General features: G+C 42.8%; 1 protein-coding gene across 1 annotated transcript in view; it reads right to left on the reverse strand.

The window, feature by feature from the left end:
* Positions 1-14056, reverse strand: part of HUNK (hormonally up-regulated Neu-associated kinase) — a 59152-nt gene that overhangs the window by 22120 nt on the left and 22976 nt on the right. Inside the window, exons 3-4 of the mRNA XM_085297840.1 lie at positions 6969-7024; positions 1163-1298 (exon numbers count right to left, since the gene is read on the reverse strand). Of these exons, the coding sequence (XP_085153966.1) occupies positions 1163-1298; positions 6969-7024 (192 nt within the window). The remainder of the gene's footprint in view (positions 1-1162; positions 1299-6968; positions 7025-14056) is intronic.

Below are 14056 nucleotides of genomic sequence, written 5' to 3' on the forward strand. Positions count from 1 at the left end.
AGGTTGAATGGCTTAGAAGGGTGACTGGGCTGTTTGTCTGCATTCCAGTCCCAGTAAGAGTGCCTGCATCCCACAGTGCTGGTAACCTCATCCTTGATGTGGACGGACGACCTGCTGCTGCAGCGAAAAATAAAGCAGCTATAGGATAATTTAGCTCTGGGTCTCCTCAGAGCACTGACTACAAATTAGGCTTCAATATGCAAAGTTCTGAAGAGTCTTTAACTGTGAAAAGGTACTAGTGGATCAAACTGAGAGGTGAATTTGACTGAGGTTTCTAAACACACTTTACTATTTCTCCTTGTCTCATATATAATCTATGGCCAATCCTTCTTAGCAGTATTAGTACAGACACRGTACTCTACATTTTCAAAGTACTATAAAAAATTTTAACTCATAAATTATCACAGTTCCTAACAAGCATATAAATTTTATTATTCCCAGTTCACTAATGAGGGAAAATCTATCAATTCTACTGSAAAAGCTAAAATTCAGCTGAGTTTCAGACTCTGGGATCATGCTGATTCTCCTTTGTTTGACTTTATTGCACCTTTCCCCAGCCATTTCCTCTCCTAAATCCATTAGTTCAGTTAATTTCTTTCCAGGAGAGACAAACTGACACCAGGTCCTGGCTAGCAGGAGGGCATTGCACAGTCTAAAACTGTACTACTGTTCAAATGTATTGGCTCAAAAACATGTCTGCAACTTTCTCTAAGTCTGGCACAGGCAACTCTTATCTGCTCTTTGGTCTCAATACTAAGAAGCTCACAAAGGTCTAAGTTTTCTGGCCAATTTTTCTTCCCCTTTAATTACTATGCTTTCAAAGTCTGTGCAAAAGTTCAAGGTACCTTTGGGGAAAACAAAGCAAGCTGTTTGCCCTCTTGTGCCAGAGCCGTATCTTCTGCGGCATCCAAAGTCAGGCATGCAGTGAGTGATGGACACTGTTCTACAGTAATCTCGCCRTGCTATCTTCTATTCCTCTACATGCAGACATGCAAAGGTCTATTCAAATCAAAATATCTGCACAACATCGKTCACAGAGTCATGCTAATCAAAAGCATGATGATGTCTTGCTCTCAATAGCTAAATACTTGAATAACGTTTCTGATTTGAGAATGGGCAATGATGACAGTAATAATAATTATGAACAAGAGAAGTAACTCACATGGACCAAACATCTATTTTTGGCCCGTACTTTTTCCTTGCCAAAAGTTCAGGGGCTGCATAGGCTGGGCTCCCACACTGAGTGCTGAATGGATCAGAATAACCCAAGATGCCTGCACAGTTGCTCAAGCCAAAGTCTGCAAAAGACACAGAGATGCAGTTAGGAAACATACAGATACAGTAAAATTGCATTAAAAMACAAAGAAGAGCAAGCTTTTTTTTCAAAAGCAAAGCAATGAACTCCCTAAGAAATCATCCACACACAAAAACTTTATACAATTTGTTCCTTTGAGGTACTGAGTAATTAGAGATTTCACAAACAATAAGAAAATCTTAGAACATGCATGATTACCAATTGCATAAATGAAGCAACTATATTTCACACAGATTTGCATGACAACAACTGGAGCTGAACTTGTCCCATACACTAGATGTTGTGTATGGGGCAGAAAGTAGCCTCAGGCTGCCTCAGATGCTATACTATTGCAGTATGTTACCAAGTGGCCAAGTTTACGTGCTACATCTTCAGCATTTTCCACTGAATTGTGTAAATTAGCCATCAAATTTAAGAGGAGGCTGTCTGCTTTCCGGGACTACTGTGGTGATGCAAAACACAGGGCTGCAGAGTCAGCATTGCAGCTCTGAAATAACACAAGGAAAACTTGGGAGAAGAAAGAGAACGTGTTGATTTAGCTTCCTCTCCCTTCTTCTGTCTTGAATTATTGTATTTCAAGCCCCTGGGCGTATCCAACACTCTTTGCTTGCAATAGTACTAGGAGACCAGCAAAGGCTGGCATCAAGAGTGAGCAGAGGCACCAAAGGCGGCTGCTGTCTCACAAGAGCCTTTGGCCAAGCCAAGCGCCGGCTGGCGCCGGGAAGGGTGTTCCCACAGCCTCTCCTGTCTGCTCAAATGCCGGCATGGATGCAGGGTGAGCTGGGTTTAAGAAAAGATCTTAAAAATTAAACCACTAAGCATGAAAAAGCACTTCAGTGAGGACAGCTGTGGAGCTGGCTTCCAGCTAGGTCTCACCAGCAGGAGAGGAGGTGGAGGGTCTTGAAAGTGAAGACAACTTAGGTTGGACGTGGTGAAGCAAGGTGAATTTCAAAGAGAGGGATGACTGGGAAAACTGTTTCTGCAGCAGTGTTTTGTAAGTAAGTGCATCGCAAGGACAGGACAAGTTTGTCAAAGCTACAGAATGGTACATCTTTCTAACCAAACAAGAGATAGCAAGAGCAAATTAACAGTTCTAGCCACACAGACGGACAGGAAATTTTGGTAGTGTTTTGCAACAAGAATCTGTGATACTCAGGTACATCCAGGAAASAGAGGATCTAGAGAGATCACAAAGATGTTCTCGTTTATTAATAACTTGTTACTGATAACAGCTGCAACAACAATACTGTTATTAATAACACAGACATCTTTAGTTTCTTTTCTTTTTTCAGTTCAGTCTTGTTAAAAATTACCGGAATGTGTGCATGTTTAAAATGAAAATTGTTTTATCCATAATCCAGACAGTTAGGAGGAGTCAACTACTGAAACCTGCTTCCTACAGACTTGTGTCTTGCATCCAAGTGCCTCACACCCTCTGCATGTCCTCTCCACCTGCCTGGCTGGGCTAAAGCACCGCATCTCGCAGGCCAGAGAGCTGCTGAGCCCATGCAGTGGTACTCTGTCTCCCTCCGCAAAGTCATTAATTAGGGGCCCTCTCCCTTACCTACCTACTTCTTTGCAGAGCACTTGCAGCAATGTCACGTCTTTTAGCATTTACCCCCATGTTAAACGTAGCTGAAATCAGACAAGACTCTCCCAAGGCATTAGGAGCATGCTGACAGACAGTGCATTCGCATAGGAACCTTCCCTTAGGAAACCAGGCTAAAAATGAATAATGCTTACAAAAAAAAAAATAAAGTCAGAAAGAGGACTGTGTGAGTTGGGAGTGTCCAAATGACTGCACAGTGCTTTCCACTTGACTGGCTGATGCTCCGAGAGGAGGACTAGCATGGAGCCAATGTCCTGGGCACCATATTAAAACATCCACAGAGGTTGGAATGGGTTTTGCTGGAAAACATTGCAMAGAACAAATGGAGGATCAGGACAATTTCCTTGCCTCCAGTGGAAACCCATTTGCTCTGGACACTGCTCAATCATCTCTGCTGGATATGTGTTATCCCTGGGGCTAATAAGAATACTTTTGAGGATCTGTTTTATTTACTTATTTATTGGCTATGGTCTTGGACGGGTCATCTCAATGRAAAAATATCTTTCAAAATTCCTAGAAAGGATACATCTACGTAGTGCTAGTCATGGTTTTCACACTATTTTATTATATCATCTCAAAATTACACGATTTTAATATAATGCTTTACATTCAAAGTACATAATGGCTATACTCTGAGACAGCAGAAACCAGCATCTCTTGATCACTATTAATGGAGTGGAAGTACGCTCCAGAGGAAGCTTTCACTATCTCATTTGCTTAAAGTATAAACAGTTTATTCACTTACATCTAGCTTATTCACTTACTACACTATTTAGCTGCTACACTGTGCCTATTGAAATTAAAAATGTGTGCAAAGACCTGTATACTGGGGGCAGGGACTTTATTGCAAATAAAAAAAGGGAAATTTTGCCAACACTGCGTCAGCATTACATGGTTGCACTGTGATTTTTATTAAGGACACACTATTTGTCTTGGTAAGAATGGTAATGGCAGCACTGATAATGTTACTGCCATTACTGTCTATCTTGGGCTTTTTTTTTTTTTAACAGGCTCAGCTAACTACAGAATCCAGACCAAAGGCTATCCTTGGTTTTCCAAAGTAAATATTATGACATGGAAACTCCACCACCCCCAGTGTTCATACTATCAAAGGATCGCATTACGTTACTGCTTTTTAATGCCTCCAGGAAACCAAAATTGAGCTATGGATATACGGCTATCTATGAACCTATCTATGAAACTGTGACTGCTAGAAAAAGGAATATGTTATTAAATAACAATACCTTTAGCACAAAGCATGGACTCATGGAGCAGTCTGACCTTTGTGTATGCCAGCAGAGCTCCTTTTGGTGCTCGTGGCCCTTGAAGAGAAGACCACAAGCCCCCATGGCCTGCGAGTGGCATTTGACTAAACCTTTCTCTGGTACCTACCAAAAAAGGCCAGTAGCTAAAGAGAAGTGAATTGTTTCCAACATTTCCAGTCCCGATATTTCTCAGATCTGAGACTTAACAAGCTGCCAAAAATGAGTCCACTTAGCAAAGGGAATTTTTCTAATAGTAATAGCTAAGCACGTGTTATAAACCATCTTATCATCTAGCGAAAAGGAGTAACAAAAGCGAGCTGGCATTAAGCAGCTGGACAAAGAAAGGAGTTCAAGGAATTTGGTTCTTGCTGAAGTGCATGAAAAAGCACGAACTTTCAATGTCATTTCTAATCTTCAATCCACCTTTCTTTTTTTTTTTTTTTTCCTCTATGGGTCTTTTTCCTTTTACAATTATTACAACATTTTTACTAGGTTACTAGTGCTTGAGACAGCGGCAAAGTTCCCACTCCCCAAAAATTAAGGGGAGCTGTTTTGTAGCTTAAAGCCTCTTTTCTCAAGCACAAAATGCAGTGTGTAATTCCACAACACTTGATCTTCACTACTCAAGAGCCTCGCTGGGTAGGACTATACGACAGCCAACTAATCTGCTGCATTTGTAGAAAGACTACACAAAATATTTTGCTAAATGAGCTGAGGGAGGGGATGAAAAGGGAGGGGGAAGAGCAGTAAATTCTCTGCTCTCCGCAGCAGCCAGAGACAGATGCTGGAAAACCTCCCTTGACCCGGGAAGGCCGATGCCAGCAGAAGGCTCCCAGAGGCAGCTCAGCACCACCTCGGCACTAGCGGGGCAGCGGCACCGCGCTCTGCCACTGCCGGACCTCTTCCAGCTTTCGCCCGGGCGCCCTGCCCGCGGGAAGGTCCCTCGGCACCCGAGGTCGGGCAGGGCTGTCCGGGAGCGTGCGGGCAGCGGAGCCTCTCGTAAGGGCCAGGGATCACTCTGGAGAGTTGCACGGGACAGCAGATCAGTGCAAAATGCATGGAAGCAACTCTGTCTCTTTGGGTTTGGGTCACCAAAAAGCAGCTTCTCCGGGAAAATTAAGTTGGAGAGTTTCCTCAGGGGACGGGAGGACCTGGAAAAGTGGATTTAAGCCAATTGCTGACAAAATGCAAGTGTTTGATCTGACCCTGATATTACATCTCCTTTTATTTCCAGTCAAATTATAACCTATAAAGCAGCCTTTATTCTTTTATAACATATCCAGTCAGACAGTTGGATTTTGCTTTGAAATACATACTGTGTACAATTGCTCCACTTGAAAAAAAAAATCAGGCTGCAGACCTGAGGACAATTTATTTCCACGCTAGCTGGTCTATGGAAGAGCTGACTGTCTCCTTCTCCTTTCTTCCCACACCACCCACTGCGAGGAGACCTTTCTATGCAGCTGAAGCCAACAAGACTGTAGGAAGAGCTCTGCAATTATTTTTTGGCACAAAAGTTTTAATTGTACATGCATCATCTGATTACATCTGAGCTCGGATGTCAAGTTTACATAGCGCTGTGTAATCAAACACCCAACAACAGGAAAGTTACAGAAATTCTTTCAATCTATCAGATGTTCGTATAGCACTGTTACAAGCCATCTGGTGTCCCTTATCTGCTAAATCCAGATAACGGGTGGTATCCATCACTAGTGATGAATGATTCACGGTAACATCTCAGTAGCCTCTTGACCCCTAACTGAGGTAATGTAACATTTTGTTTTGTTATTATTTTCCCAGAGTCATTTGATTTATTACAGAGAAATGACTAAAAGTTGTGGTAATTTTTCTCAAGACTGAATTCCCCTCAGCAGATTTTGAATATTTCGAATTTCATCAACCATCCTCTCCTTGCTGGTTTCGAAATGTATGTGCTTCACACGTGACAGGGACCATCCATTTGAGCTGGGGTTTGTTACTGATTTTCATCACTTGTCAGATGATGGAACCTTTTGAAGAAAGAAACCTCAGGCTAGTTTTTAAGTCTGCAACTGCAGAGACTGCTGCTGGCAAAAGTGTAGGCACGGGAATAAATATATAAAAAAAGAAAAAAGAATCTGATTATGGGGCATATTTTCTTTTCAGTGTCCACATTAACATTAATGGGAGTTACACAGATGCAGTGAGAGAGTATACCCATGGATGATTAACCTAAAATATCTGCACAACTTGAATGAATCGAAAACCGCATACAAGCGATGCCTGAATGTAATCAAGACTCTACTGTTGATCTTAATTTTTTTTTAAACAATCCTCTAAACCAATTCCTCATTGGATTTTGGAAGCAAATGTAACGAATATAAATAGAGGACCAGATTTTGCCAGCTGCTATAAATGTGTGCAACTCCCACTGACTTCAGCGGAAGCATATGCATATGGGGGCAGAATCCAACCCTCAGTAAATATTAATTTGCCAAAGTAATAAAACAAATTACTTCTGTGGGGTCAATTCTTTAACCCTTTACATAGTTCCTGGTTTAAATAGGAGAACTGTTGTTTAAAAGACTAAGGATTATGCCCATACCCAGTTAAAGCTGAATTATTTGGAACACTTTTTCCACAAGATGCTGTCAGGAACAGCTTGATTGCTATCTATACTCTCCCAGCTCCTCTCTGTAGCAACATTAGCAGTTGTCACAWGGAGGATTATGAAGTCTCAAAAATTCTCTTTATAAGACTACCAATTTCAATTACTGGAATTGCCAAACTGGTTTCATACCAATAAGCTTGATATTGTTGTCTTCATCTAGCAACAGATTTTCTATCTTCAAGTCTCTGAAAGAAATAAAATATTTTGAGTGAGTCTCTGAAATAATGAAGCAAATTCCTGTCACTCTCATCGGTTTATTTGCAAGATTCATATATAACACAGCACACATGGTTCCACGTTCAAAGCCGAAACCCCCACACACCATCTCTTCTCCAGTGCTTCCATGCACAGCTTCACACCAGCTTTTCATGCACAAAATGAATTTGCAATCATTTGTGAGTAAGCCCCATAATTAATCCRCTTCTTCAAATTTTGCCTGTAGTTAAAAGTTCACAGAAATCTTATATGCGGGAAACATTTCAAATATACGCTTTTAGAATTGGAGGTCATTTTCTCATTACTCTTCCTAACTAGAGCCTTTTCTTTGGCTGCAGCTGAAGAATAAATGCTCTTCTGCAGAGGCCCAAGGACCCAAACATCTGTTCTCTTCTACAGCCTACAAGAGGACCACAGCCAGCCTCCCCTCCGGCACGAGATGTCAAGCCTCTTTACAGAGATGGCCAGGACTAGTATTTCATACTCCAGAGGTGAAAACTGAGGCACAGAGATTGGAATGACTTGCCCAATGCCATCCAGTAAGCCAGTGACAAAGCCGAGAGAAGCCACAAAAGTTCGGAGTACCACATCAGCGCTTCTTCCGCAGTCCTGCTCTGCTGCTTCTTGGAGCCCAGCTTTGACAGAACTACTTCACAGACCAGGGCTGAAACCAATTTGGAGGGGAGAGAGGGTAAAACGAAAGCAGATGCCTTCTAYGGGAAGAAAGACTCTTCTGAAATGTGTTTGAGCACCTACTTCACTTTATACGTGCACTTCTTTCAGTTAAGGACATTGTAGTGCTTCTGTAAATCACATTCGACATAAGAAAAAAATTGCAGCGATTACCCTCCTCCCGTAAAAGTGTGCAGACTAAGCTTTAAGTACAGTATGAAAAGTTAGTTAGGTTGCTACACAACTTGTCCATAACTTCTAGCTGTTGATTGTGTCTTTACTACCTGAATTTTTCCCCAAATCCAGATATAAAGTATTGCTAACAATCAGCATGCCAAGATATCAATAGCTCAGACTTGCAGTGATGCTTCTCCCAGTACACTTAGGAAAGCTCTGGATAACAAAGCCATCAGCTATAATTATGGGAAGTCAGCAATATCTATGTTATTTTGCCTCTGTAAGGAGAACGGAGCACTGAAGAATGCCTCTAATAGAGATGAAGATATAATGCATAATAAAGACAGACAAGCAAACCAACCAAACCAAAGTCCTTTCACAAGGATGGATCCAGAAAGAAAAACAGCAGTGACCAACTTTAAGTCTTTTTTAAAGCATTCCCCTCCATTTCATTTTATGTCCAGGCTATGTTTCAAATAAACATAAGAAATAAGAAATAGAGGAGTATTTGTATGTAGGATGCCTCTCACTTCACAGATACAACCACAAGGACCTCCTCTGAATTGAACAGATGTTTCAACACCCTAATGAGCCAGATTTTTCTTCMTTTCCTACGTTAAAAGAAATGGAGGAAATAATATACAAATCCACAGAAGACGAATATTTTGCAATATTTGTTCAGGCATTCAATGGCTACATCCAGCCTTTCCCTGTGTCTTTAGCCTAACACAAGGCTTTCTAATGAGAAGACTGCATTGTGTACTCGGTAGTTAAATACATTGGCACAAATTCACTTCATGGAGAAGCAGTAAAATTCAGTCGATAAAAGTTCAAGCTGCAGAGACAGAAGGCCTGGACTGTGTTCCCTCCTCTGAAAGTAACTCAGCACGTTAACTCGGGGACTCGAGACCCCTCTCCGAGCGTGAGGCTCCACGTCTGCCATGAAGGCGTTGCAGAGCCCCAGACGGCATGATTAGCCCCTAGGAAGATCCCGAGGTCGGGAATTTAATAGGAAAGAGCRCCAAAAGAACAGCATGGGAGGAAAAACAAACAAGCAAACAAAAAGGTGAAATCAGCAGAACAGAATGGCATTTCAGGCAATGAACTGAAATGCTCAGTACAATGGCTCAAGGTGAGGAGATGGAGGACTTGGAGGTTCTGAGCAAATTTTAGCACTAAATTAAATGTTAGCTAAAAAGAGGTAAGATTTTAAAAATAAACGAAGGAGAACTGATAGATGAAAGCTGAAAATTGAGCAAAAGAGACACAGAGGCAATTAGAATAATAAATGAGCCATAGAAGGGCTAAAAATAAATACAAGAGAAGACATTTAAAAGGAATCAAGTTTGAAATATATAAAAATAGATAAAAATTAAAGGAAAATTTTAAAATCTCAGAGGAAAAAAAAWTTTTAAGTTGAATATAGTTTCGCTATAAAGTGCAATCAGATCTGGTTAATTAAAGGTGTTTATGCATATATCTATTCTCAGCAGATTCGCCCCTAAGAGGTAACCTAACAGTCCACATGTACCACCTTTTTCCCAAGCCATGTCGATCTGAAAGCCCTTCTTTTGGCCTGACGCTGAACCAGGCTGGCATATTTTCACTTACCTGCTACCATTTAACAAGAAGATCCCACATTAACCAGTCTTAGAAGTGCACAAGTCCTAYGAAGCCAGACCAAAAGAAAAAAAGAGAGACCAGACTAAACCATCGCTGGAGAATCTCTGCCGTGGGACTCTGGAGTGGGCAATAGCCTAGGGCATGCAAAGCCCCGGCAGGCAGTACCCCGGTAGCGGTGCTACCCAGAGTGTTACRCATGGGGCCTCGGCATATGTCTCTGCAGGCTTAGCTGCGGAGGGAGAAGAAAAGCAGCCACTGGAGATTGTTGCCCGGCTGTCCCGGCTCCTTGAAGAACGTGGCCAAAGGAAAAAATACATATGTATGTACAGTATACACACAAACACACACACACACACACACACAGAGAGAGAGAATCATAGAATCAGTAAGGTTGGAAGGGACCTCTGGAGATCATCTAGTCCAACCTCCCTGCTCAAGCAGGGTCACCTAGAGCAGGTTAGACAGGGTTGCATCCAGGCGGGCCTTGAAGATCTCCAGAGAAGGAGACTCCACARCCTCTCTGGGCAACCTGGTCCAGTGCTCTGTCACTCTCACAGGGAAGAAATTCCCCCTCACGGTCAGGTGGAACTTCCTGTGCTTCAATTTCTGCCCATTGCCTCTTGTCCTGTCACACGGAACAACTGAAAAAGAGTTTGTCCCTRTCCCCTTCACACCCTCCTTTCAGGTACTTGTACACATTGATAAGATCCCCCCTCAGTCTTCTCTTCCCCAGGCTGAAGAGGCCCAGCTCTCGCAGCCGTTCCTCATAGGGCAGRTGCTCCAGCCCTCKGATCACCCTTATAGCCCTATGCTGGACTCTCTGCAGTAGCTCCATGTCTCTCTTGGACTGGGGAGCCCAGAACTGGACACAGTCCTCGAGAGGAGGCCTCCCCAGGGCTGAGTAGAGGGGCAGGATCRCCTTCCTCGACCTGTTGGCAACACTCCTCGTAATGCACCCCAGGAGACCATTGGCCTTCCTGGCCACAAGGGCACATTGCTGGCTCATGGTCAACTTGTCATSCACCAGCACTCCCAGGTCCTTCTCTGCAGAGCTGCTCTCCASAAGGTCAGCCCCCAGCTTGTACTGCTGCACAGAATTACTCCTCCCTAGGTACAGGACCCTGCACTTGCCCCTGTTGAACCTCAGGAGGTTCCTCTCTGCCCAGCTCTCCAGCCTGGCCAGGTCTCTCTGAATGGCAGCACAGCCCTCAGGTGTATCAGCCACTCCTCCCAGCTTGGTATCATCAGCCAACTTGCTGAGGAGGCACTCTGTCCTCTCATCCAGGTCATTGATGAAGAAGTTGAASAGGATGGGACCCAGTAGTGAGCCCTGAGGGGYGCCACTAGCCACAGGCCTCCAACTAGACTCCACGCCACCGATGACAGCCCTCTGAGCTCTGCCTTTCAGCCAGTTCTCAATCCACCTCACTGTCCACTCGTCTAACCCACACTTTCTGAGCTTCTGTATATATTTTTTTGTGTAGGTAAACTTTTGGCATTCATTGTTGAAAAACTTTAAGATACTCGCATGCAGTGGGGAGGAAGGAGTTGATGCCTCTATGGTGAACCACTGTTTGCACCCTCTAAGGAGCCRCAGGCGAGTTGGGAAGGTTGCAGACATCTGGGTTCATCATCACCTCAACATGCATTTCAAAGGCACAGCTTTGTTATCAAATATTCACTGTCTCCTCTGTCGGCCCCGATGTCGCTGAATTCAATGTGGTTATCTCTGTAAAAGAGGAATCCAGTCCGTCGTCTTTACGAAAATAACACACAGTTTGTTTATGGCAGAGTATTTGGAGAGAGAATGCCCAWAAGTAATTTTGAAAAGTGTCACAAAATAGGAAGACAAGTCAGCTTCGCACTTCAAAAGGAGACTTTGTTCTGCAGCGCAGGATCTGTCATAAATATTGCATCAACAGCCAGACTACTGGCACTTAAAATTAATAGGATGGAAGTTATCAAAGCTAACACGTCAAAGTAACGGGTACCGAAGCAGGAATCCCGTAACGTCCCGAACAACTGAATCATGACACTGCCTTACTGCTCTCAGCGAGCTGAGGAGAGGGGAGGAAGGAGATTATGGAAAAATACACAAATTCCACTCTGAGCCTCAGTTCTGGTGCGCGTCTTTCAAACTCCTGATCTGCTTTTAATTACAAAACGGCAGTGGAAGGTATGAACATACTGCCATGAAGACAGAAAAGGGGGAATACAGAAAGCTATCTTTGCTACCAATGCATTATTAAATTCTTTTCTTTGACATTCTGACAGTAATTGCACTGGATGGGATTGGATTTTGTTAAAATTACTTTAAAAGGCTTGTTGAGAATTTCCTGTGGGATGCAGTTGCAAGCACCAAGGCTTTCACTTCATTTTCTCTGTTGTCCTTACACTCCCAAGGGGCTTACTGTTCATCCTGCTTTTTGACAGCATGAAGGCCTATGTAAACAGCCTCTGAAAAGAGAAAGCTTCACCAGATAGTGCCATTTGGGTTTGTTTTCTCCTGTCAGAGGGAAAGATAAATATTCCTACCTGATTCACAGCTGAGCTTGTTGCATGTATATTTTTAGCAACCGACCAACTCTTCTGATAAAAGGAATGGAGCACAAATGACTACATGAAATTATATTTACGGCAGTGGCATTTTTTTCAGGAAGCAGCCACAGACTTCTGAAAACTTGATACCCCTCACCAAAGATGCAATTCCTGCACTCAGAAACTTGCAGTCTTCACCCATCATAGGAGATGAGGAGATGGATGTATTTAAAATCACGAATATGTATAGTCAAACATCAGTAATTTTTTTAACTTCTAAAATAAAATAAGGTTTCTTGAAGAGTGTTTTTTTTTTTTTTTTTTTTAGTATCAGACTGTCAGACTTTTTGCATGTCACAGTGCTTCTTAAAAGACATTTCCTTTGAGTTCAGGGTCCCAGTTGTTCTCCAAAGATCAGAGTGGTTTTTTGCAATGCCAAGCCTTGATCATAACTCCTGAAGCTGGCTGAGTAMTATTCATTAACTAATATAGTCAAATTTAATATGACTTATTTAATCTGATTTTTTTTTCATCCCAAGTTACAGAACAGSGAAAGTAATCTATATTATTCACTGAATAACGTAGATAAGAAAACGCTGGTTGCTGTTGCTCTTCAGTGAGTATTTTTATTTCCTTTAAACGCTCTGCCCAATTCAATGTAAATGACGAAAGCACTTTGAAAGGGACACAACCAGCTGACCACTTTCCGGCCTACAATGCTGTGTTTTGTTTCRCATGCAGTGAATGCGAACACCCACGGATCACTGTATAGTGCTGTTATTTTTTAACCGTTTTAAAAATAACAGCAAGAACAACAACAGAACATTGTCATTTCATCCAGGGTGAGAATGAATCAGACTTCTGCACTTTTTTTTCCCCCTCTTCAGTTGCTGATGGAGTCATCTGTTTTTAGAGTTGCCACGGTCAAAAGCCCAAGAAGAACAACTCCCGGGGTAACTATTATTTTTTCTCCCTCTTGCACACAGAGGGCCAATACAACAAATTCAGATTGTGCTGCTAGTGTTCTTCTTGTGGCTCTATGCTGTTCTATGTATCTTATTTGCAGAAAAAGTAAAGATACTTACTGAACGGTTAAGCCCCTAGAGAAAATGCTTGCAAATATACTGCCTCTGACTGTCAAATTTTATGAGTTTAAACAGAATTGGACCTGCTCATTATTCAGATGGAAGACTTTCCCATGGAAAAGCTCTGTGCCGTGCACCGATTCAAGAAATACAATGGGTGGTGTATGCCTCCTCTGGGGTAAGGATTAATTTAATGCCACAAGGCTGGATCGTGCTTTGCTGAACCTGGACAGATGGAGCTCAGTGTTAGGACACAGCAGAGCGTATTTGCACTTCCACAGCTGCTTCCACCCTGTGCTCTCCTGAAGTCCCTCACACTTCAGAGAGATGGGGCGAGGGCCAGGACTGCTCCAGGTACACAGCACCCATGCATGGGTTGCTGGAGCCACAGTTCTTGCCCTCTTTCTGCCACAGCAGCCTGAGAAGTCTATTGCACACCTGATGAATAAGCTGTATTCAGCTTATTGGGGGTTTGAAGCCTCTCTGGCAAAGASAGGAATCAAAGTCAGGCCTGTGAGTTCCCTGTAACCGCCTTGGCCACTATGACATTATGCAGAAAGTACATTTTTTAGCGAGAGGAACTGCTGATGGACTCAGTATCACTGTTGAAAGCTGATCATGTTCATCTGTTCCTGACAGGTTTTTTCTCTGCCCATCTCATAAACTTGGACCTGCTTTTTCCTTCTTCTCTCTCTGTACCTATGGCATATGAATCGATCCTTTAAAGCAATGGACTTTTTCCTTCTCTATGTGCCAAACTGAGGGGTTAATAATCAGAGGAGTCAACAGTTCAGCTGCTGTTAGAGGATCTGCAAAACAGACCTGGTTGCTGCTCAAATATGTTCCAGTGGTACCAGAAATTTAGCTTGAGAGGAGACCTCGCTTCACCTGAGGTTAACTGTATGG

Source organism: Rhea americana, unplaced genomic scaffold (assembly GCF_003343005.1).
Source record: "Rhea americana isolate MKP2758 unplaced genomic scaffold, rheAme1 scaffold_130, whole genome shotgun sequence".
Classification (NCBI taxonomy): Eukaryota; Metazoa; Chordata; class Aves; order Rheiformes; family Rheidae; genus Rhea; species Rhea americana.